This window comes from Phascolarctos cinereus, unplaced genomic scaffold (genome assembly GCF_003287225.1).
Source record: "Phascolarctos cinereus isolate Bilbo 61053 unplaced genomic scaffold, phaCin_HiC Scaffold_3;HRSCAF=262, whole genome shotgun sequence".
NCBI lineage: Eukaryota > Metazoa > Chordata > Mammalia > Diprotodontia > Phascolarctidae > Phascolarctos > Phascolarctos cinereus.
In genome coordinates, this window is record NW_027555736.1 from 101,146,727 (window position 1) to 101,173,263 (window position 26,537).

At 39.9% G+C, this 26,537-nt stretch overlaps 1 protein-coding gene across 8 annotated transcripts in view; it reads right to left on the reverse strand.

Annotated features, from left to right (window-relative positions):
* Positions 1–17,864: 17,864 nt before the first annotated feature.
* ADD3 (adducin 3) overlaps positions 17,865–26,537 on the reverse strand; it is a 167,135-nt gene continuing 158,462 nt past the window's right edge. For 7 of the 8 annotated variants that reach the window (XM_020987991.2, XM_078151064.1, XM_020987990.2 and 4 more), the window contains exons 10-15: positions 25,880–26,137; positions 24,798–24,917; positions 24,141–24,227; positions 22,696–22,819; positions 20,779–20,874; positions 17,865–20,160 (exon numbers count right to left, since the gene is read on the reverse strand). In XM_020987991.2, coding sequence (XP_020843650.1) covers positions 19,868–20,160; positions 20,779–20,874; positions 22,696–22,819; positions 24,141–24,227; positions 24,798–24,917; positions 25,880–26,137 — 978 coding nt within the window. In that variant the 3' untranslated portion in view covers positions 17,865–19,867. The remainder of the gene's footprint in view (positions 20,161–20,778; positions 20,875–22,695; positions 22,820–24,140; positions 24,228–24,797; positions 24,918–25,879; positions 26,138–26,537) is intronic. The other variant, XM_078151066.1, reaches the window with a different exon arrangement.

Sequence of the window (26,537 nt, forward strand, 5' to 3'; positions counted from 1 at the left end):
AGTCCTGCTTCTGAGACCCACCTGAGTATGACCCTAGAGAACTCATTAAGACTTTTAGCTGCAGAACACGTGAGGACCTGCATTGAAAGAAGGAGTTCCCTCATCCGACTTCCCTACACCAATAAAATCACAGGTCCAGTCCCTGTAACTATTAATAGCTTAACATCAAACATCAACTCAACCAATTAAACTTGCTTAATAACTATTTATATTTAAATTTCACAATGATTTTCTAGTCACTCCTCTAAAATGTCACCAGAATTCTTTATCCATATATTCTTATTCATTTTTCCTCTTATATGGTCATAGGGTATACATTCTTTTGATTCTGCTCTTTTCACTTTACATTATTTCATAAACATCTCTCCAGAGTGAACTACATTCCTAATAATTGTTGGTTTTAATTACACTATTCTTACATTAATATATCACAAGTACTTAAACATTCTCCTGTTGTTGTACCCTTAGGTTGTTTTCAGTTTTTCATTGTTAACTGTTGCAATAATATATAATACTTCTATGGCCATCTTTGAACAGATGGCTATTTTTGTTTTTTTGGGTTTTGTTCTTGATAACATTTTCAAGGTATATTCCTAGCAGTAGAATAATGGGTAAGACCCCAAGGGTTTCAATTCAGGCTTAATGAGATAAAGAAATCTTCTAATTCATAGAATTCACACTAGATCCTATGAGGATATACCCAATTTGGTTAATCATTTTGAAATGTTACTCATTTTTATTTCTATGGGCACATGTCAAGGGAACTTGAGGAAGGTCCCTATTATGTGTGACAGGTTTACAAGAGAATATGGATAAGAAGCACATGTGAAGAGCAAGCCTAGATGTGTTATAATCTGCATCATTGGAGGGAATAAACTATCCATGCAAATGGACTCAGGGAGGAGATGATCAAAGAGGCAAAATCCTGGGAGAGATGAGAAGGGATGAAACCAAAGGTGAAAGTGGAAACAAGGTTGGTCTTAGTGTGGAGAAGGGCTATTTTTCCATTAGAGATTGGATCAAAGAAGAGAATGAGGTGTGCAGAGCCATTAAGAAGGGGAGAAGAGGAAACTCATGATAGAAGGCTTCTATTTTTTCAGTAAAATAGGGTTGGGGTCCTCTGTTGAGAGGGACGGGGGATAAGTAATGTAGGAGACTTGAAAAGAGAAGAAGTGGTGTTGAACTGCTGCTGTAGGGAGTGTGATAGTCAATTAGGAAGGAACAAAAGGATGCCATCCTGCACTGAGGGCCTAATTAAGATTAGATGGCATAAATTTGTAGTGTATACCTAGTCAGCACAGTGGTGTGACTACTTCTAAAAATACTATCCCTCCTCAATCTCCTCTGTTGCTTCTTCATCCATGTGCCATCTCCTAACCATGGCTGTGTGTCTCTCTCCCCCCGGCTCTGTCCTGGACTTTTCTCTCTATTTTCTTTCTTGGTGATTTAATCAATCCCTATGGGTTTCATTATCATCAGCCAGGTAGAGAGTGCTAGACCTGGATTCAGGAATACCAAAGTTTAAATCTAGCTTCAGATACTTACTAGTTGTGTGACCCTTGGCAAAGGCACAGTTCTTTTGCCTCAGATTCCTCATCTGTAAAATGGGGATAATAATAGCACCCAGCATCGTAGTAAAGGTAAAATGAGAAAATGTAAAATACTTATATGGCTATATGTGCAGGGACTATTTGTTGTAGTCTCTAGCTCTGGTGTCTAGTACATAATAGGCACTTAATAAGTGCTGGACAAATGAATGTAAGGGTAGGACTTCAGCAAAAACTGGAGATCTGTGGGGACTAAAAGACAGGCAAATTGAAATGCAAAAGGAAAATCTTTAGGCACAAAATAGACATGCCCTACTATAGAAAGGGTCTAGATTTTGACTAGCTTCATTGCCTATGAAGACAGAGAGATCGTGGACTTGACTCCAGGGCACAGAGGGTATTAATACCGTTGTTTCTAGCTGTTCATCTGTCCCCAAGGGACTATGGAAAGTGGAATCGGTTAATTGGGACTGATCATTTTAAGGCAATGTGACATGCTTTTACTGAGGGAAAGGGCTTTTGAACCAAGAAGAGTGACAGAGCTTCAGGTTCTGAGGGAGTCAAAGAGAAGGGTCCCACTGCCCTCACTGGAAGAGCACTGTAACACTCCAGCTGAAGAGAACATGGTACCACCCAACAAAGCCAATAGCTGAAGGTAGAAAAAGACTACAGCTTTGGATGAAGAGCAAACCCAGGAAATACAGCTTATCAATTCATCTTCAGCTTCCAGGATGGATGGTACGATAGAAAAAAGCAGTGGCTCCAGTGCTTATTAAAATGTTTAGTGTAAGCATTTGCATCTTGGAAAGTGGCAAGCTACACATTGGGGTATGAGTGTTTTGTTGATTGTTTAGACTCAAGAAATGATAGGTAAAAAGCTAATAATTCAGATTAAACTTAAAGGTGTGTCAAGCATACTTTTTTTTTTGGAGAGCTGGTTGTTAAACACTTACCAGCAAACTTCTGAATGTCTCTCAGTTCTGAGGCTTTGGGTTCACATTACACTTTTTATGCTTGCTATCTGTATGACCTTGGGCAAATCATTTTACTTTTTTGGGCCTCAGTTGTTTCATCTGTAAAATAAGGGAATTGGACTAGATGGCTTCTATGTGTCTTTCTAGCTTGATTTATGACCCTGTTTCCTACTGAAGCAAATTTAAAATCCTTTGGCTGGCTTTCAAAGCCTTCCATGATTAAAATGATTACAGATTTGATGCAAGTCCCAACAAATACAATCAAATAAGCAAAATGAGAAATGAAATCCCCAATAAAACCTTAAGCTCCAACTTAATTTACACTTTGATAAAAGGGGAAAAAACCCTTTAACAAAACAACTGTAACAACCTATTTGCATTGGTTTCTTTTCTGGTTTTCTTTCTGTCTGTGTACTGATAAAGACTTGTTGCTTTTTAACATAGCAACACTCCGGACTAATCCACACTTGTACTAGCAAGTTGGGTCCTCCATCTCTCCCTCAGGTTTCTTGGGGTCAGAGATGATTCTCTCGTTCTGTTGTCTGGTATGTTATTCCCATTATTAATTAACAGTTACAATTAGTATCTCCCTTACATTATTGATAATTCCCAGTGATAAGAGCTCTAATATCACTTAACCAATTAATATCAGGGCTCTTTTATGTATTTACTATTCTGCAAGAACAGAAATAAAAACATTCCTCCCCCCAACACCTGGCCATCCCTAGGCAGAGTGGACTCAAACTTAAAATTCATTCCACCAAGCTCACTTCCAAATCCAGCATAGCCAATAGATAAATTGTTGTAGCTCTCTTTTTGAGTTATACTGGGTCAGACAGGTTGTTGAGATACACACTCAGTTGGGTATAGACATTTATCCTACCTTATAGGGAAGTAGAAGGGGAAAGGGGAAAGAAAAGGGAAGGAGGGTGGTGCTGACAGAAGACTGAGGGAAGTGGGGACAAAGAGTACATAGGGAGCTGGAAAGAAGTCTTTTTCCTAGGGTGGGAACTTTGGCCAATGATCAACACCCAAACAGTAACAGCATCCCTCCCTTGGAATTATCTTTGAAATCCTGGTCTTTTCCTGGATTTGTGGTGTGATGGATAAAGATGTTCCAGACTTCCCTCAGGGGCCTGCCATCAGGGTGTTTACCTTCCTAAATTATTAGATAAGTCCTTTGCTCCAAGCAATCACTCAAGTCTGCTGGTCCAGATCTCACGCAGCATAGAGTCTAGCCTGACTGCCATTTATTTATTCATTCACTCATTCAACCATACATTTGCTGAATTCTACTATTTGCTCTGGAGTTGTACCTTGATACCTCTTACACAGGCCCATCTGAGCATTGGATGACCAAGCTCTAAGCCATTTTTAATGCAGAAGGGATGCTTTCCCATCTGTTTACCCAAAACGTCATCCTCATCCTTCAAGGCCAGGGTCAGATCTCACCTCTCCCATGAGGCCTCCTGTGCATCCCCTTCTCTCCACCCCACATTTACCATTCTCCTGTACTCCTACTCCTACAATTGTCCATTTTCCTTACTTGATTCTTATCATATATTGCGTGATAATGATTGGTTATCTTTTTATGTGTACATAACTAAAAGACAAAAAAATTATTCTTGAGGACAAGGGTCATGTATTCTTGTTTATATTCTTTCACAGAAAAAAAAAGCATAAAGAATGAGCACAGGGGATAAAGAAGAGAGATCTCTGACTCACTTCCAAATCCTTGATGGACCAAGCCAATATCATCTCAGTAAACAGAAGAGGGCTGGGACTCCTGAGTTGGGGCCAACATGGGCAAACCATCCTCCCCATAAGGCCAGTTCTGAGGGTGCATACTCTTGCTGTTCTCCTTGGCCCTAGAAAAAGGCCCATTGCCTTTAGGTGGGTTCTGAGAAGAAAACCATCCCATCTTTGCATTATCAGTTGATGCTGGAGCCATGAGGTAAGAGGCTGAGGATCTAGGCTCTCTGAACCAAGCCTTCCCAGGGATCATTTATGCCTTTCCAAGTGCCTGGAAGTCAGCAAAGGGCTCCAAGACCCCCGGCCACATTAGCATTCATGCTTTCTGTAGAGGACACCAAGCATACTTCAGGCAGTTCCAGGCTCCCACTCACAAATGGGGGCTCAGGTCAGGGAAGTGGTAATGGGAAAATGAGAAATAACTTCTGAGAGTGGAAGAAAGGAGATTAGTTGGGGCTGGGGCTGATTGTGAAAGATCTCTCAAACCATCAACTGGTGTGGAATGGGAAACCTCCTTCCCTCCCTCCCTCCCAACCCCCCATACCCACTGATACCCCTCCCTATTCCTCTTTCATCCCACACACATGCTTTGTCTTTCCAGAACTGCACTTGGCTCCAGGTTAAAGAAGCACCCCCAGGCCCAGACACAGCCCCTCACAGGAAACATGGCTGGACGCCATCTGTTCTTTCCCCAACTCCTCTACTCTCCCCCCATCCCCTCCTTTCCCACCTCACCAGTCACTTCTTGTCCCCTCCCAGCCCCCAAATTTCTTTATCCATGTTTACTAACTGTCAATTAGCTGGGCTCAATACCCTGAAAATAGAAAGCCAGCCATCCGCAGCAATCACTGTTTCTCCAATTCCTGGCAAAGAAAAGGGAAGAGAGCAGTAGGGAGAGAGGGAGGTACCGTCACCAGGCTGAGGGCTCTGAAACCTGATCGCCCTCCTACCCCTCCTCCCCAAAAGTGAAGAGGGAGTTGGCCTGTTTATATTTGGCTGCTTCTCCCTCCTGGCTGACCCCCAGTGTAAGGGGTGAAAGGGCCTGTTGTGAAGCTGAGAATAGGGGGAGAGCTGGGGGTTTAGGTACTCCTGACAATAGAGAGAGGGGAGGGAGAATGGGAAAAAAAAATTCCAGGGAGGAGTCTTGCCTGGAAGCTGATAGATCTTGACTTAAGAGGTTACTCTCTAGCTTTAGTACCCTGCCTCCCAACTGTACTTAGCCCTCTATATCCCTATTCTGCATGTCAGAATATAGTCCCTGGTTGTGTTGAGTTGCTGTCTGTCCCAGTAACCCTTACAAGAAAGAAGCATCCCAGGCTGCCAACACATCTGCCCTCCTAACCCCTCCTTAGATTGAATCATTGTTCAGCCAACACACTAGCCCTTGGGGCCTCTTCCGAGGTTTCCTTGCCCTCCTTCACAAGGCACAGCTCTGTGTGAGATTCTGTCTCTCAGGAGGTTTCAGGAGAGGCCGCTGGGCTCTAAAAAGCCTGTACTTTCATATACACATTCTCCTGGACACACCTGGAGGGGCCAGAAGGCACACCTTTTGGAGCAGGAAGGTCCAGGTGAGGTTAATATTCACCTCTCATGGAGGAGAGCAAGGTAAAGAGGTAGGAAGGCCATACGTGGAGCAGGGGGCGTGCATCTGAAAACACAGCTGCACTTCTGAACAGACAAAAGCTGGTCCCTGGCTCCCCTGTAAGGCTTTCTAAGCCTTGTTCGATCTCTCAGATCAGTTTGGACTTGCATAACACATTCTCAAAGTCTCACACTAAATGTTACCCAAGGTGTCCTCTGGATCAAAATAGTCCCACAGAAGTTTGAAGGAAGCTAAAAACTCAAACTTATTCCCTCCAAATGGGGAAAACTCACAGGGGAGATGAAAAGTGTCTCATAACTCAGCTTCATGTCCAGTCCTTTTCTAGCATCTCCCTTCCCCTACAGCTCTAATCCTGGCTCCACTTCCACATCTAATCAGTAGTGGCTATGGTAACCCAACCTAATGAAATCCCCAGCTCAGAAATGCATATACTTGCAACGCTGAATTGCCCCAAACAATTCCACTCATTAACCAAGAATGAAACAAAATGGCCAAACTTTAATATAAAGCGAGACCGCCCCCTTTTCCCCTCCCCCTAGACCTTCTCAGGAGCTGGAACCACTAGGGTAGCAGAATTCCAGTACATTTTTCAACAAGAACTCTAGCTGGGAGGAGGGGCAGGCCATGTGGGCCAGAGTATCCTCTGGAAGAATACTTAAGCTGCCCTGAATGCCCAGCAGAGCAAATACCCTTGGTCCAAGGGGAGCTGGGGGCCCCTGAGTGCTGGCTGCTAGAGTCATATTCCAATTGTTCAGCTCCTCCATGGGTCCACTCATATCACTAGTTAATTCATAACCCCTACGAGGCCCACCTGCCATTTACCTTTAGGAGTTGAGTCAACTGATCTGAAAATGGGGTGAGGAGAGGTTAGAGGGGTGGGGAGACATCTATATTTGGAAGAGTAAATAAAGTTAGGCGGGTTCCTCTTTTGTGTTATCAGGCCCTAAGCAGACCTGCATCAGTATGTCTGGCAGTTACCTCCTCAGGGCAAACAGGACCTGTTATGTCCATACTGCCTGGTTTCAGTTCTTCACCCAGGATCACCATTCTCTGAGCTAGGCCGCCACAGTGACCTCATTTGATTCCCAAGTCTCAGCCAGCCCCATATGAAAGAGGAGCTGGGTGGCTTCCAAGATCAGGGCTGAGGGGGAGAATGGCAGTGCCTGGACGCCAGCCTTTCACATGCCCAGGGACCCTGTTGTGCAAATGCAGGTCTTGTTATTCCTGTCCTGGTGTGGCAGATACCATAGGGGATGTAGGTTGGCATGAGCTTAGGGTAATTAATACCACTCTGATGTCGGAGTACCTGGAAAGAGCTTAAGCAGCCTTAATATTAGAATTCATTTAACAACTTGAGTGACACTAATCTCAACTATCAGCAGTAATAAAAAGAAGTCCCAGAATGGCTGGTGCAAATCAGCAGGGGTGGAATTCTTTTCAGAATTTATACTTTGCTGTTTTGTACCTTCGATGCATCTGCCTAGTAAGTACCTGGATTTCACTTATCCTGCCTTTACCCATTCGTCTGATAGTTTCCTTCAATGATGATTTGTACAAAAGTACAGAATGTACACGTACCAACAGACCAAAAGAGCAGTGCATGTTTGACAGTGATGAAATTCACGGTGTGGCTTGCAAGAGTACATTGTATTGTAAAAGCAGAAACTACAGGCATATATTTGAGTAACTTATGTTAATAATGGGTTAACTGAGTAATTAAATCATTTTAAAGAAATATTCTTTATTGAGTGTAATTAGTACCCAGGGGCCAGCTTGCGTTGTCTATCTCATAGGATTGTGCAGGGGGGATGGGGTGGGAAGGGAAGCACTTCGTAAACCTTAGAGCCCTTTATAAATGTGCCTTGCCGCTGTTCTGGTGATTTCCTGAGTATACTCCCACTGATAAGTAGAGGAGGTCCAACCCTATCCTATTTGGCTGCAGAAAATTCCCAAGACAGAGAACAGACAGGCAACTTTATTAAGTAGGCTTTATTAAAGGAAAACTTACTCTAGCCTGTTGTGGGAAGGTTCTACTCAGCAGCACTAGCACGGAGGCAAAGAAGACCAAAGTCTAACAGGCAATTTCTTTCCTAGATCAGAGTTGGGTTTGAGATTTCTTTTGGGAGGGACAGGAAGATAAGACATCCTTTCCAGAAACAACCCAGGTGGTTCTCTTAAACACACCTTAAACGCACAGTCCTTTGTTTGTGTTTTCAGCTAGATCCCCAATGAAATTGGCTCAGACCCAAGTGTTCTCATTGACCTCCTGAATTTAGCATAAGGTCATTCAAGGCTCTGGAGCTTCTAAACAGCCTGTTGGGTGAAGCCAACACAACAGGTCCTTTGTCCATCATCTTTCCATGCCATGTGAGATCCCAAACCACACCTCGGAAAATTTCCTATTGGCTAATGCCCATTCAAGCCAATCTACATAGAGGACATCTGTTCATTCCTTGTCTCCTGCCCTCCCCTTTCAAGGGAATACAAAGACTGGATGCCTTGTTAGTTAAGCAAAGAGGTTTGGAAAGAACAGGAGAGAGAATCCCTCAACTGGATACCAGACAATGGATAATGGTAAAAGGGGTAGGCCTGCTGTAGTTTATCTTTCCCTTAATATGAACTCCTCCTATTCTACTAGGTCAAGGAGACACTGGAAAAAATAGAAAAGAAGCTAACTTACATGGGATAAGAACAATAATCTTGTGCAACTTCTACTGTGGACACCTCAGGGTGTTTATATGATACATTATACGTACATGATAACACTGTGTTATCCAGACATACATGTGCTACAGCTTAAGTCTTGACTGGCCGACATTCATTAGTGATAAAAGCATCAATAAACTGGGAATAGAAGGGTGGACTATATAAGCTAATGATTTCTTTGTTTAGCTGATGGCCACTATCCTCAAAAGCTTTTAGTAAATCTAAAAGGTGCTAACCATGATTATTCTTGGGAACCAAAGAGCAAATATTAGATAAATTTACTGTTTTCTTAACATATTCTTTTAATGTGCTGACGTACCCTAGCAAAGGCAACAACCTTAAGTTTGACAATTAGATGCAGATTATAGGTGGCTGATGACCGCTGATTTTTAGACTTTAGACAGGACACTCCCCCCCCCCCAAGAAAAAGTCCTTCAAATTCAGATGGCATAACTTACCACGCTGCCATCTCAATGTTGGATCCTGTTCATTAGATTATAATCTTTTCCGTACTTTAAGGCTTCTACGTGGGTTTGCTACATCAGGCATGGAATCTGCCACGGTTTGCAGCACTGTCATAGAACTTGTCAGTTCAATCCCTTTGTTCAGAAAGTACATCCTTATTCCAGAATCAGGTTGATCCACCTAGCACTGAAATGTGCCAGGTAGCCATATTGGCCAAACACTTCCTTACCTGGAAGTCATTTTCACCTCAGAGGAAATGTATTTTTGGGAAGAGAAGTCCCTAAATTGGGGCATCATGTGAATCATGGGAAAGCAACCCCTCACATAGCAATACTGGGAGCCTCAACTTAATCGTTTAACTGAAAGCTGCTGTTCTTAATAGCAGTTATTAGCACATTAAAAGAGAATGCTGGGGAAACAGTACATTTCTCTTACATTTGTTCATGGGTTCCCCTGGATAAGTGCCCAGATTATCACTGCAGGTTCTACCTTCCACTTAAGTCTTTCCTTGCCAACTGGCTGGCCAGAAGGACACATCCACTCTTTCCTTCAGGTATACTTCTTGACTTAAACTATTAAGAAGGTCATAAAGAATCCTGCTTTCTATTTACATATAATTATGTACACACAGGCTGTATAAATCTGTTATCAATAAGCATGTGAACTTCTACAGGGTGCAAGGCACTGCATGTGCAGTGGGTGCTGTAGGGGATACTGGGAAGTACAAGATATGGTCTTTATTTTCTAGAACCTTAAAAGTCTCATTGGACAGATGGGACGGATACACAAGAAGTCAGTCAGCCAATAGACACTCATTAAGCACCTACTGCATGCCAGGCAACATGTTAAACACTGGGGATACAAAAAGAATAAAAGACACTCCTTGCCCTCATGGAGCTCATACCCTAATAGAGGGAAACAAGAAGGAAACAAATACGTACAAACAAGGTATATGTAGAACAAATAGGAAATAATTAAGGAGGAAGGTACTAGAATTAAAAGTGGTTGGGAAAGGCTTCTTACAGAAGATGGGATTTTTGTTGGGCCTTAAAGCAAGTCAGAGTAGGCAATAGGTGGAGATGAGGAAGGAAAGCATTCCCAGGCATGGAGGACAGCCAGAGAAAATGCCTAAAGCGGAGAAATGGAGTGTCTTGTTTGTGGAACAACAAGGAGGCCCATGTGACTGAACAAAAGAGTACCTGGAAAGGAGTAAAAAGATTGCACAGGTAGGTTAGGGTTAAGTTTTGAAAGGCTTTGAATGCCAAACAGAGGATTTTGTATTTGAACCTAGAGGTGATTGGGAACTACCAGCATTTATTGAATAGGGGGCATGATGTAGATAGACCAGTATTTTAGGAAAATGACTTTAGTGGCTGAATGACAGCAGTGGGCAGAAACTTGAGGCAGGCAGATCCATCCAGCAGGGTATTGCAATAGTTCAGGCAAGATGGGATTAGGCCTGCACCAGGGTTGCAGCAGTACCAGAGAAGAGAAAGGAGCAAATATATATTCAAGAGATGATGCAAAGGTGAAATCAACAAGCCTTGGCAACAGATTGGATATAGGGAGTGAAATATGGTGAGAAATTGAGGATGATATCTAGGTTGTGAGCTTGAGAGACTAGGACGATGGCGTCATCCTCAACAGCAATAGGGAAGTTGGGAAGGGGGAGGGCTTAGGAGAAAGATAATAAGTTTGGTTTTGGACATTTTGAGTGTAAGATATTTACTGGATATCCAGTTAAGATGTCTGAAAGGAAGTTGGATATGTTGGATATGTGAGATTAGAGGTAGAGAGGTTGAGGCAGGATAGGTAGATTTGAAAATCTTGTAGATTGCATAGAGATGGTAATTAGATCATGGAAGCTACTGAGCTCACCAAGTAAACTAGGATAGAGGGAGAAGAGAAGGGGGCTCACGACAGAACCCTGAGGGACACCTATAGTTAGAGGACCTGATATGGATGAGGATCCAGCAAAGGAGACTGAGAATGAGTGGTCAGAAGGGTAGGAGGAGAGCCAGAAGAGTGATTTTTCAAAAACCTAGAGAGAAGAGTATGTCAAAGAGGAGAGGGTGATCAACAGTGTCAAAAGCTGCAGAGAGATGAGAGAAGGCCACTGAATTTGGTAACTAAGAAATCATTGGTAACTTTGATATCTGACAAATTTCAAGTTATATTTTAGTTGTGATCATTATCCTGAGAATCACCATGTATTTTTTTTCTCTGCTTTTCTTTGACATCCACTGTCATTGACCCAGATACATCACAATGGAGTGGAATGGGGTAGAGCATGAGGAAGAGGTGGTAATGGAGAAAGATGCTTCAGAGAAGTAGAAGATAGAGCAGAAGGTCTGATAACCTACACACCATGGAAGAGGAAAGAACAGAGAACAGCAGGGAAGAGTTTTTCTTTATTGCAGGGTGGTATTAGAGGGAGACAACTATTTAGGGTCAATTATTGGCTTTGGGGATTTGGTGATCAACTTTGGTGGTTCCAAGTACAAGGTTTCTATTGCCTAACTTGATGGCAGGCTTCAGAAAGCCCACAGTAGCATCTCTAAGAAGGCCAGAGGGATTCAGTGAATGAAGCCATTATTTATAAGCTTCCCCATTTCTGATACCACTAAATTTTGTACGTTGTGATATGCTAGTATAAAGGAATAGATACATCTGGCCTTGGAGAGAGGGAAGAAAATTCCTTCTTTCCTTCCCTCCCTCTACTCCCTCCTTCCTTCCTTCCTTGGAAGGACTTACACTGACCTCTGACAGGAAGGCTGGTGTCTTTACTAGAGTAAAGTTATCTATGATTAACATCTTTAGGAAGAAAATGACTCCCAAAGAACATAGTCTGTCTTTCTATTTATCAATCTATTGTGTTTTTTTTTCAGGCAGGCAGTATTGGTAAAGTTTGAGGTCTCAAAAAATATTAGTTGGTTCACAGTGACTTAAGAATCAGAAATTTCTGTTTACATACTGCACAGACAGCACCTTGAAACACAGATGCCCAAGTCTAATTTTATTAAATATGGAAGCACTGTTCTCTCTCAACATTAATCAAAAGGTTAAAAAAAACCCGAGGTCACTATTAGGACATACATCTATACAGAATAATTTCAGTGAGGGGAAGTGTAAATATTTTTTAAAATTTGCAATATTTTAAAGGAACATGGAAAATATGTGACATTTATATAGCAATTTATGATTACAAAGTACTTTTGCATACATTCAAAAAGAGGGAGTATGGAGTAATGCTAGGTGGAGAAATGAATAGAGTGCTGGGCCTGATGTCAGGAAGACCTGAGTTCAAATCCAGCCTCAGACACTTACTAGCTGTGTGACCCTGGGCAAGTCACTTAACCCTGTTTCCCTCAGTTTCCTCATCTGTAAAACAAGCTGGAGAAGGAAATGGCCAAGAAAACCCCAAATGGGGTCATAGAGAGTCAGACAAGACTGAACAACAACAAATGGATTGTTTAGAAAGAGTTCTGGACTGGGGGTCCGAGGACCTAGGTTTGACTAGTACTTACCACCAGTGTGACCTATGACAACCATTCTGGGCCTCAGTTTTCTCATATGTAAAATAAGAGAATTGAACCAGGTGATGTCAAGGGTCTCCTCCTGCTCTAATACTATGATCCAATAATAGTGATAGCTAACATTTATATAGTGCTTACTAAAGCACTGTGTCAAGTGCTTTACCATTATTATTTCATTTGATCCTCACAACAGCCCTGGGAAGTGGGTGTTGTTACTATTCTCATTTTACAGATGAGGAAACTGAAATAAAAAGAGGTAAAGTGACTTGCCCAGGGTCAAACAGCCAGCAAGTGTCTCAGGTTGGATTTGAACTCAAATCTTCCTGACTTCAGGTCCAGCACTCTATCCACTGTGTCATCTAACTACCATCATTTTATTTGATACTCAAAACAAAGTGGTACAGAAAGCAAGACAGAGATTATTATTCTCATTTTACAGGTGAAGATACCAAGGCTCTGAAAAGTAAGTGATTTGCTCCATATCACACAGACTTTCATTTATTTTTGCCTAAATGATTTAAGCTTAAGCCAACAATTTCAAAATATATTAACTAGAAAAAAACATTTAGGCTCAGTATGTTCACACAGTAAAGATCTTTGGAAGAGTTTGACAATATATACCAATGAGTTGACCACGATCACTTTTTCTTCAGTTAATACCAAGGATATCTTGGCGGCTGAAGCTAAAGTTTAACCACTTGCCCATGAGTAGAATTCCATATTATCCAATAGGAAGGGAACAAGTTGTAGAGAGAAACACTACTTCCTGTCAGTTCCTCCACAATAGGAATCTTTAAGGACCCTCAATTATAAAGAAATAAGTGCTTAGAGGTTTGATAAGAACTGTTCATGTGAGAGGGCAGCATAGTTTTAAACAGTCAGAATATTTAGTTTATAAACAATCTGTTTAAAAATCCATCCAACTCTTTGTTGCTTTGGGTCCAAGGTGATATAACAATTATATCTCTTACCCAGAAAAAGTTGAAGTAAACAGTACCCTAAAGGGAGTCCACAGAACAGGCTGTCTCACTTCTGGAAGTTCATAACCATACCTCTCTCCTTACTACAATTTGCATCTGCTAGGGAGTTACTGCTTTTGGCAACCTGGGGGTATACTCAGAAATCTCTAATCCATATATTGACCTGAATTGACTCTTTGGTTTGTGAAATCTGACCAAATTATTATTTGTTTTGCTATCGGGGCCATAGACTAAGCTGGCTGTTGAGAAATATCTGGTTCGTGGTCTAGTTGAGCTTTGTATTTCCTGTAATCGCTAATGAGGGTGAAGGGGTTGGGAACTTTTTTTTGTATTTCCTTGGTGTCTCATCTGGTGTCTACTCTATCTTGGAGTGGCCAATAAATTACAGTAGCTTAGCCTTGGTTTATCCATTTCAGATGCACAATTTAAGGATCGAAGAAGGCTTCCTCAGCAATCTGATACTCTTCAGTGCACAGCTAAAGTATCTTCATAAAATCGATGCCATTGATTTTAAGGCTTGGGGATTGACATAGAGCTGGTATTTGGATCTGTGATAGGAGTTGTCTGGGACAAAGAATAAGGGGCTTTACAATCACAGGCAGCATCATGACTGGACTGGGAGAATGACAAGCCCAAAGGTAGTTTATGCAGCAATAAATCTTGTTCAAATCTAGAGACAAAGGAGTAGCTTAATCAGTAACCTGCACCATTGCTCCAGGACAAAGACTTAACCCTCTTGAAATGACACAGGTTCAAAAAAAAGGACTTGATATCCACCCGTCTTCCCATGTATTACCTTTCTGCACTAGGGCAAAGAAAATATACATGCAATCATCAAAATGCAGCTGTTGGTCATGAGAAGTATAAATGGGATCTCAAACAATAAACAAATCAGCATCTTCATTCACCCAAGAAGTGTCCAAAGGACTCTCACATAACCACTGGATCACCTCCTACAACTTGGGACTATCATCTGGTAAGGCTTCTTTTTACCTTTACCATCCATCACAAAATCCTGCTGATTAATATTTAAATCACTAATATAATCTGAGGTTACTTATCGATTCAGTACTGAAAAGAAATCCATTGGAGGAGCACTATTTATGTGAATCTCATTTATTAATCGCTTGGTGTTACTTTGATTTTAAAAAGTCAGTCTTTCTAAAGTATCTTAGCTTTAATCTGTGTTCTTTTCTGCACATCTAATTTATACATATCCTGAAGCCACCAGGTGTTCAGTCCTGGTACTTGGTAGCCCCCAAATCCAAGGAAACAAAGCAGTATTCTTATCCAGACTGATAAAAGCCTATATAAGATTTAGCATAATTCCATCTCAAAACAATAAATATGTATGGTCAACTGCTATTGAACTCAGGGAGTATGTCTAATTCAGAATTGTGGCACATAATGAGAAGGGCAGAAAGGGGTGGGTATGTAACAGGAAGTTGTTTGCTTTAGAAGTTAGACCTAGATAAACTTCTAAATCTGCTAAAGTATCTGTGTTTGACTATCTGGGTCACATGTTTGATGGGCTGTACAAGTCAACATCAATGATGAACTTATTTGTACCCCCAGAACTTTGCCATGATAAGCACTAATAAGCGTGCATTCATTTGCCAGACCATCACCCATGTCTCTTAAAAGCTTTTACTATACATACCCATAGTAAAGTTATGGTTGGCATCTAAACAACTTTTCCCAGCCAGCCAGTCAACAAGCATTTATTAAATACCTATGTGCCAGGCACCATACTAAGCTCTGTGCATGGAACCATCCAGATCTGGAATATAGCTGGCAAGCCATTTACCAAGGCACGAAGACTTTTTAAAAGTAGCTTGTCAGTTGGCTAAAACCAAATCAAACCCACCAATGCCACCTAATGGCCATCTTTCAGTCATATGCTCTGGAAGTAATAAATACTAGTTTTTGATTCTTGGTGAAAGTTTCAAATGACTTGGCTGTGTTTTAATTTCTAGCATTTCTCAGAGGAATGTACAGGCTGTTTAAGAAGATTCCTTTAAATAAAGGTGTAAGCAGAGGACTTTAGCACTAGTCTGGCCTTTACTTATTTGGGTGGGGAATACCTTTTTGGGTGAAGTCTCCTTTTACTTTGGCCTAGAACCCTAGACCCACAATTAAGAGGTAGAAATTGTCTTATGTAACATATGCCATTTTAATTGCACAGGTAGAAAGAAAAACTCTTCCTGTAATTCTATCTGCAGCAGGAGAGAGGCTGCTTTTATCTTCTACATATGGTGATGTGGATTCTAAGAGAAGCCAGGTTCTTATCACCACAGGCCAGTCTGATTTGGTAGTTCTTCAGTTTCCTCATAATTTGTCACCTCCCTCCGAGTCAAGGGTAACTTCTGGATGCCAACATTCCCCTCAACTGAAAGGAATTCCAGGTTGAATGGGAACGTTAACATCAGCTTTTAGATCATATGTTGCCTCCTCAAAGCACTTAAGAGTTTAGGTGCTTACAGACACCCAGGATGATAACAAAACAAGTGTCTTGGAGACAAGAAGAGTGATGTATTATTAGTTCACTTTCCTTATATCTGTCTCCTGAGATCCTCTGCTCACAAGCAAGCCAGTCTTTTGCTTTTGTCAATTCGTTTCAATTCAATTCAACCTTATCTAAACCTTCATTATGTGCTTACTATGTAAAAAGAACAGTGTTAGGTATATGGAGAGATCCAAAAATTAACCCCAAAGTACTTTCCTCACTTCTAAAATACGTGATATTGCCTTTTGTAAGGGTCTACTGTGTGTGTATGTCACCTGAAGAGCAGCCTAAGTTCGGAACCACTGGTGACAGAGTGATACATTTTTTTATTCTTAGCAGTTCTCGGAGACTATGTACCAAAGTGGAGAATAGTACCCATACCAATGCCATTTGGTGTCATTGAAGTAAGTGTGAAAATGGGAATGCTGCTCAGCGGAGAAACGTAGAAAGTCTGTTTCAAGAGAGGGATTTCTCACCAGTTTCCATTTATGACAACTTTTCCAGTGATAACTGTGTAGCTAGAACTGGCATTTACAGTAAACTGGTTTTGGTGGCAACCATGTTGGTGAAACAAAGAGAAGTCAAAGAAAACACCGTACACCTAACAGTCCTGCAAGTGAAGAGAATGCTGAACTGCAAATGAGAATCATTTCCCTCACAAGAACCTGGAAATGCTCTGTTTTGTAACAAACATGAATGATCTAACCACAAACCAAGCTGATTCAAGGCAGGGGTTGAGTTGGAGATTGGGGGTGGGGTGGGGTAGGGAGGAGAGTAGTGTTTCCTGCTGTGTGAAGACCAGGAGACCAGGGAACAGGATTAGAAGACAAGACTTAATGCACCCTCTAGTGGCTAATATGCAGACAATTCTTTCACTATTTACGAGGCCCAAGTTTTGACCATGAAACCCTCTTCTCTTTGATTTATATGCTACACAACAGCAAAATAAATAATATCTTCCTGTTGTCATATGATGGCTAAATTATTTCCATTGGTTTCTGTGAATAAAATTGCTTTTTGAGTTTTACAGACAATAAATAATAATAATAAAAAAAATGAGGGTTCCCCCCCAAGTTCCACATAATGGAAATAGCTTCATTCCAAATGTCATAGGACATTTTTAAATGAAATGGCTTCAAAGCAGAATGGCCTAGAGGGGTGGGGAGCTGAGGAGTCGTCTTTGCTGCTGAAGGAAAGGCAAGTTTAGAAATGAGTGGCTTACCAGAGGTATTGCTTTTCACTGCAGTGTTATTTAGATGCCAAGGGAATAATTGGCTATGTTTAAAAAAAATGAGTACATTCATTTTCGCATACCTTTAATTTTCATGAAGTATGTTAAAAACCTCAGGTAATCAGAACCCTCAATTGAATGCACTTTCCCCCTAGCAAATCACAAGAAAATAAGCCCATTTAAAGAATTATTTTTTTAAAGGTGGTTTCTAGACTGTGTCTCGGGTTCCAGGACCAATCAACACTGTTTCCTATTCCAATGGTCCTGGGCAATAAGAAATAATGTTTAAAAAAAAGACCTTTGAGAAAGAGCCTTAGGCTTTAAATGATGCTTACTAGCTACAACCTACCTAGGCAGGGAAAGAGAATCAGACAACTTAGAAAAAGTTTCACCAATAATGACTCAAAGAGAAAGGAGTTTGTGTTTAACTGAAAGATAATCAGAAAGTAATTCCTAGAAATATTAATCCCAGTTAACCGAAGTTTTTATAAAAGCCAACTGACAACAAATTCATTTTGCTAGGTTGACTACCCTTAAAATTAAAGGCATCTGATACTGGAAAGGTCTATTTAAAATACTGTTTATTTGTGATTTAACATTAATTAGCATTACATCTAGGAGCAATCTCAGATAACATTTATATATTTTTCCACAGGACACAGAGTTGGTTGGCTCATTCTTTATGCCAAAGCAAGTCAATAGAGGCATTAGCAGAAGGTGCAAAGAGCTCACTGTTGCATTTAAAAAATACTTATGCACATTGTATTCATTTAGATAGATTCTTTGTTTAAAAAAAGTTATGAAAAGCATAGTTCACAGATTACTGTTTCTACATATGTTGTAATACAACACAAATGATGTAGAACATAAACAAAAATCCTCAAAAACAAAGTTAAGCAAAACTGAAAATTTTCACTAAGAGATTAAAAACACTGATTCCAGTAGTTAGTGATATCTAGAATATGGTTTCCAGGATTCATTTTAACTTGGCATCATCACACATATACAGTCAAAACAGAACCAGCCCCATAACACACCATAATCAACGTGATTTTTTGCATGCCAACTCACCCTCCAGAAATACCTTGGATTATTTTGCCCACTGGCCATTTGGGGATCACAATGATCAGTCACTAATTTGTGGTGGATTCATGAAGTCAAATTTTCATAGAAAGAAAAAACTGCTATGTTAAGTTTAGATTTAGACTTCTATTTACAATAGAAAGGAAGAAAACAGAAAAGATGAGACAATCGATAAAAATGAAGAAGTGGTAGTTTCCCCTGCTGGCATACACCATGCTCACCTATTCTAGTGCTGTCCAATGGGACATAAGTCAGAAGTATCTGACCCTTATAAAATGTAAATGCAACCAAGTAAAGAGTTGCTTTTGGCAGAGACATGAATTTTAAAAGTTTTAATGCACATTTTTCATGCCAATTTAAGAAATCATGATCTATACTGCACAGGCATACGCCATACCAGGCATTCCCAAAAGGGGACTTTTCTCACCCAACGTCTCATTTTATTCTTGACATTTCACTTTCTGTTAAACAATTTCCCCCTTTCATTTGGTTATTTATTGAGATTAATTTTTCATTCATTAGCAATACCAAGAGAAACATTTACTAGGATTTTAAACATGAATCCAGTTTCATTTTTATGTGCTATGATCCTTTTGATCCTGAGCCCCTGGATTCTTGAATTCTATTTAAGTACACTCAGTCCAAAGCATTTTCAGATAGGCTCTACTGATAAAAGATTGGCTTAAATGGTTATAACACTTTTATACTGAATGGTATACAAACATCTCAACATACAAAAATTTGTTTTGCCAGAGTTAAACTAAGTTATCCATGTTAGGTGTACAAAATCCCCTTTATTGAAAAATAAGGGGTTTTCTAACTAATAAAAAAGGAAGTTTTCAAAAATTATATTTCACTAAAATGAAATATTTGGCAAACAAAGTTACTTCAGATGAGGCCATTTTACACAATGCAAAAGATTCCAAATCAACCTTTGCTTAAAGTTTTGTTTTTCTATTAGGTGCCAGTGTATACCTGTTCTGTAGGATGTAGTCTAAAAAGATTTACATATTCTGTTACTGTCTATCCACTGAAACAGTGGGTACAGAAACAGAAAAGATGTGGTCAAAAATAATAATAAAAAAGTATAATCTTATTACCAAGTGAAGCACAGCTCGAAAAATAAAAAAATTCTCTTGCTCCCTCACTGGTAATATTCCCAGACAGACACGACGGTGAAAGAAGGCCTGAAGCACTTCAGGGAAAGCTCAGGCTATGGGGCACTGCATGAATACCTGCTAGAGCAGATCTCATTTAAACTGCAAAATGTTTCAAACTCAGAGCAATTTTTGGACCTACAAAATGAGAGATGAATTCGGGTTTTACATCTTTTCTTTTTAATCCAACCCTTTTCCAGTTCAGTTTTTAATTTTTAAGTCCAGTTTGCTGTCAATCCCTAATGCTGATCTACAAATGTATATTAATGGTTGACTTAAATGTGGCTTTTAAATGTGCAATGTCACATTATAATAAAAAGGAGGTACTTAGGCTTCAACTTTCTCCTTTTTCTTGTTCTTTTTCAGAAAAGATGGAGTGCGGAACTTCTTCTTTTTCTTGGATGGTGATTTGGAAGGAGAGCCTTCAGGGGAGAGGACTTCTTCAATTTTTTCAGAAGGCCTAATGGTAATCTCAACATTCTCTACAGTTGTGCTCGTGGTTAATCGACTCACACGCTTGGCAAGATCATCTTCTACCTCATGCATATCATCTTTGCCATTCACTACCACGATGGGCACTTCCATGGACATGATGCTCTTGGAAAATATCTCATGGTTTTCTACAAAAAGGAAGTTTTCCTGTTACTGGCAAGGCTTAACATGTTTGTTCAAACATTTGGATTTTGTGAAAAAAAATGTGCAAAATTTTTTTTAAATCACATTGAAGAAAAAACTTTAATAGAATACAATTTCTCAAGTTTCATTAAATGCCAGTTTCTGGGTAATTCACATCACAATTACATGAGGACATTCCAACAATCAATCTCAGAAAGATTATACACTCCTGACAGCAAGAACTTAGACAAATCAAATTGAATACAATTCAATCCAATAAGCAGTTGTGAAATGTCTACAATGTATCAAGGCATTGCTGTATTACCTTGGACATTACTGAGGCAATATCTTTGAGTTGGGCATACAAAGACAAGAATAAAACAGTCCCTCAAAGAGCTTAATAACTGCTTATAGCTGAAGTTCAGCATATGATTTGTCTTTAAAAATAAAATCATTAGCCTCTTTTATGAAAAAAAATCTCACCCACTGGAGAGTTCAATAATATCCAAGGCAAACTTGTTATCATTGAGAATTTAATTTCTTTACATGTGATAACATGAATGATACGGGAGACAAGCTATAAGACCATCTCAGGGGTGACTAAGGGAAACTACATTGAATACCTTCTAATTTTTCAGGGACATTTTGCGGTGACTGAGTTTGAGACTGAATTTGTGAGACAGATGAACCATCATCTGAGACTATTTCCTGCTCAGCATCTGTAGGATAAGAGTTTAGTTAAAAGCCATGCAAAACAAATGATTGAGATTTCAGTCCAAGTTAGCGCATTCATTTACAGGGTTTGTTTATAATAAGACAATCCACCCTTCATCAATGAATTTGTTGTGCTAAAGCTTATCACAAGGTTAGTAAGTATTTGTTTTAGGAGGTTAATGTGTTAAAGTTTTTGGCTGGTATCAGGAAGCATCAATAAATTAGCTAGTTTACACCCAGGATTAAAAAGGAAGTCGGGTCTGGTACAGAGCTATTGGTCACCCAAGCCAAGCAAGAGCCTATGTGTATAACTCTCAGCTGCAGGCTTACCTAGAAAATACCAAATGCACTTTGTGGCCTTAAACAGTTATGAATCATTGCTCACTGTGCTACATTAGTGCAGGAGAATGCTTTGTCCTGTTGAACAATATCCATTGCTAATTCCCGCCATAGCAATATTAGTAGGCTATTACAGAATATGATGATGAAAGTGGACAAGCTTTAAAGGTAGATAAAATACATTTAAGTTTCTAAAACATAATATTTGTTACCTAGTATCTTTAGGCTTTCGAAAATAAGAAATTAAAAAGGAACATTTTATAAATATAGAAACTGGAAATAGCTGCCAACCTTATGTTAATATAACAACTAAGTTCAAAAATACTCCTTCGAATATTTATTATATTAATGAGTCAAGATGACTCTCTTCTTTAATGATACACTGATGAAAACTTCTGCTCTAGAACATCCAAATGTCCTTAATTTCTCCAGTAGGGCTTCTAACAGGGACAGAGTTCTTGAACTACCTTGGCTCTTTGCTTCTGGGTGAGGAGTAAAGATAATTATATGTATTTTTCTAAGCAGTGATGTGAGTGAGAGCCATTGTGCATGCTGATAGAGTCTCCTTAGAAAAAAGAATTGGCTGGGATGCTTTTGTTAATATTTCCAAGATCTAATCCTAAAGCAGAACTGTGGAGACAGGACAGTCACTTGGCATTCTGGCACTCAGCCAGGCTTTGCCTGCTGGGCTGCCACTGAGGACTATTTTCAAATACCTCAGAATTCTTAGAGTTTGGTTTTTGCCATTGATTTTTTCCAATTATTTTTTTCCAACTATTATATTATTATTTTTATTATCCAATTATTATATACTGCATAACCAAGCACCAAAAGTTATCAAGGAAAGAACCCTGTACCACAAATTTGAAAGAAAAGTGTTAATATGTTAGTTTTGGCTTTAATATGTGTCTATTCAGTTTAATAGATCTTTTCTTACTAAGAACCATTGGAGATTTTCACTTCTAGGATCACAGAATCATAGCCATAGAGTTGGAAGGGACCTTATGGGTCATCCAGTCTAGCCCTTTCACTTACACTTGAGGAAACAGAAGCACAAGGAGGTTATGTGATTTACTCAAAGTCACACAAGTATTAAATGGTAAAGCCAAGATTTGAACCCAGGCCATCTAATTCCAAATCCAGTCCTCTTCTCACTACAGCACACTGCCTTCTTAGCAAACTTTGTCTTAAAACAAAACAAAAAACCCCCTCCCATTCCAAAGTTGCTATCTACAAGTGTACTCTGGGTGCCTAGAAGACATAGTCCCTGGTATCTCTCTACATTGCTCCTTTCCATTTATGAATTAGTAATAAGCAGCAAAGGAGGAAGACCAGGAAAGGGGAAAGGTTTTTTTGTTTTTTGTTTTTTTAAAGCTAAATAACTTCCTTGCCCTTCTATTCATGATCTTATATCTCACAAAGATCACGAGGAGTTCCCAAGTTCAGAATTTGGCTGCCCAAGCCTAATTTACAATTAAGCCACTGACCTTCCAGGCCTTGCTGTTTGCGTTCGATTGTCTTCTTATACTCTTCAAGTTCCCGTTCTGTCAGATCACTGAAGGGGTTAGGTGGAGCTGGTGGGGCATGTTCATCTTCTTCAAAATGCATGGTCTAGAAAAGAAGAAAACAATCGCTATGTGTAATAATCAATCAGTCAACATTTAAGTGCCTGCTTTGTGCCAGGCACTGTGCTAAGCACTGGGGATACAAAAAGAGGCAAAAGACAGTCCCAAACCACAAGGAGGTTAAATCTAAAAGGAGAGGCAACAGGTATATACAAAGTATGCTATTTACAGGATAAACTGGAAATAATTAGCAAAGGGGAGGCTGGAGAACTAAGGGGGATTGAAGAAGACTTCTAGTAAAAGATGGGATTTTAGTTGGGATTTAAAGGAAGCCTGGGGAAGTCAGTAGGTAGAATGGAGGAGAGGGAGCATTTCAGGCATGGAGGGGAGAGAGTCAGCAAAAATGCCCAGAAATGAGAGATAGAGTATCTTGTTCATGGAATAACTAGGAGGACCAGGGTCATTAGATTAAAGAGTCAGGGAGTATGGTGTAAGAAAGGTAGGAGGGGACTAGGTTATGAAGGGCTCTGAATGCCAAACAGAGCATTTTGTATTTGATCTTGGAGCCAAATGAGAACCGCTGAAGCACTGGAGTTTATTGAAGGGGTGTGTGTGTGTGTGTGTGTGTGTGTGTGTGTGTGTGCGTGAGAGAGAGAGAGAGAGAGAGAGAGAGAGAGAAATGGACTTGGGATTTAGGAAAACCACTTTAGTGGCTGAATGGAGTAGGTAGAGACTTGAGGCAGGCCGACCCACCAGGAGGCTATTACAATAATAACAGAGCAGGGGTGGGGAATTTGTGGCCTCATGGCCACCCATGGCCCTTTAGGTCCTCAAGTGCAGGCCTTTGACTGAATGCAAACTTCACAGAACAAATCCTTTTATCAAGGGGAGGCCTTATAGAGGGCCACATGTGGGCCTCGAGGTCATAGGTTTCCCACCCCTATAATAGAGTAATGAAAACAAACAATCTACCTTTTGTGAATAATCCACTGTTTGTGATGCCGTAAGGCTCAGGGGTAAACAAAAGCTTCAGTCCATTTCCAGAATCTGAAATATTGTGATTGCTGACAGAAAATCACAATTTCTCCTCCACCCTAATAATGTCCTTGTAGGTCAATTTTAGGAAGTAAGTTTATAAACTAAGCCAAGTTCTGATATATGTTATTAATTAGAAAATATAATAACAAATCAAAAAATTTTTTTCTTTTACAAAATAAACATAAGTAAAAAGGTAAAAATAAAACTATACCCAAAGAATTCATCTAAATTTGTCATGGAGATAGCCTTTGAATATTTCTCTTAGAATTACCAATTAATAGTAATTAATGTGGCAGCTTAAGTGAAATCATTTTGCTCTCTTGACTTACTGAAGAAGGCTTATCAACAACAATGCCAGCCAGCAACTGAGACTGTGGTCCTGCTGTCTTCAGGTCATACCTGTTCTGTTCCCGAATCTACGACAGAAACACAACAACAGCAAAAGCAGTCTTTGTCATCCACTACATAGATGCCTTTGACTTTCTTCTTAGCTAAACACCAACATCTGACAGTCAGAGAGTAAGTACATGTTAGGAACTAACCAAGAATTTCCTTGATCTTTAGCCTTCAGATCCCTGCCGGAAGCCTCGCTGATCGCTAATAGCAGTTACTATCTGTCTTACGTGGTTTGCCACTTGCGGACCACCACAAGGGGGTGCATGATTAAATGCTTTGCATGCATTCCTACAACTAAGTAATAGTTCCTTGAATGTTAAGATCTTGTTTTATACATTCCAGCAAGCAGCACAGATCTGGGCACATGGTGGATATTCAATGAACATTAGTTGAAATGCTGAATACGGTTCAAATACCACAGCCTTCTTTAGCACTGCACACCCACTCACCCCCCTTCCATATTTTATTTTGGAATTGTAGGATTCGATCATGATTTTAATAAACCATTAACATCTATTGGACTGTGAAAACACCTAGCAGTATACATAGAATACAAATTTGTATGATGACCATTCAATAACAATTATTACCTTATTTCTCTTTTCCAGGACCTCACTTGGGTTTGTATTCAGAGGAACAAATTGGTTTGGATCTTCAATTTTGATGGGTGTTCCACCACTAACTTTAGAGGAATCTTCTGCTTTCATCCACTTTGAGAAAGAGTAAAATGAGAATGAGAAGCCACAACCAAAACACTGTGATTAAGATGATGCAGAGGGCTAGTCTTGTAAAGAATTTCAGTAATAACATTAAGCCATTCAATCTGCAGCATCTACCAATTTTACCTATGTCCCACAATATATGTGTCTTCATAAATAAATATATGCACATTGAGTAACTGATTCAGATTTCATTTTCTCCTCATGGTAACACATTTTCAGAAATCCTACATGGATGTTTCGTCTAAGCTTCAGGGTTAGGGAGCCACTTCAGGAGGTTCGGCGCATATGGTTTCTGGACCTCCACTCTCCACGGCCAGTCAGTAGAAAAACAAGGCTATGCAGCTGAATCAGTATTTTTGAAAAGGAAGCACTCTTGGCAGCTCCTCATCCTGATCATTAAAGGATGATGACCATGATTAAGTTGAAAGATTTTGGTGATGATGATCCCTGCCATAATGCCAGTTGCCAATAAGATGGGTAAGAGAAATTCACAAAGGTAGGAGCTGGCTATAAGATTTATCTCATCACCCACAGCTTTACAGGTGACGAACAATCTAATAGGTAAAGTGAGAAATGGCTAGAATCCTGAGATCATTCTAATTTTCTTGATTAACACAATGGAAGAGTTTTCATGGGAAATGTCATGTCAAAAGAAAATGAAAAGATAAAAGTCTGAAGCAAAACCTTTGATGAGAAAGATGGGCTAGCCTGTTCTCTAGTACCACACACTACACCTCAAGTGCCACTTGGGCATAATAGCAGCTTTGGGAACTTTCACCCAACTCTCTAATCTCCTGAAGAGCTTTCAGGAGGTGCTGATCCACTGCTGTAGTGTCAAGAGCTTCTATGCTATATTGCTAACGGTTTGCTAGCATGAAGCTTTTCAATGCCTGGGTGACTCAGAAGAATGGCGAGGACACACAGGCATAAGACACAAAATAATGGCATACTGTGATTTTTGTTCTGGGACTGGTTTCCCCACTCCAAGATTCCTCAGGCACATTCACTCTCATGTAAGTATTTGGTGAGTTCAGCCATCTTGTCTTTTCACGCTGCTGTCTCTGTGCTAAGAATTTGAGAGGTGAAAGGGGCACCATATCATCTTCAAAAGAAAAGGCAGTCACAGTTGCAGGGATCTCCACATCACTTTTGTGTCTGGGCTTCTCTCGGATCAAAGGATGCCTATAAGCATAGCCAGTTCTGTACCCCTAAAAGAGGGAGAAAATAGCACTTGGAAAATCAAAACACCCCAATTTCAACATATCGTTGGTGTTAATACCTTAAAGATAATTCCAGAAGCTGTTTCTTTTGTTGTTAACCTCTCCTCCCCCATAAGCTGAACTGCCTCTCAACAAAAAAAAATTCTTAAATAAGCCCATGCAACAAAATAAAACTCATCTTCCTGCACAGCACTAAAGTTAATTAGACAAATTTCATTTTCTGGTCAAAATTAATTCCAGTTAATACCACTACCAGTCTTGCTTCAGACAATGTTACTTTCACAATTCCTGACTAAAAAACAGATTTTCCTACCAAAATAATAAAACATGGAGAAATTCTTTGCTATATGCTCATATCTGATGTAGATATTTAAAAGTGTTTTACTAC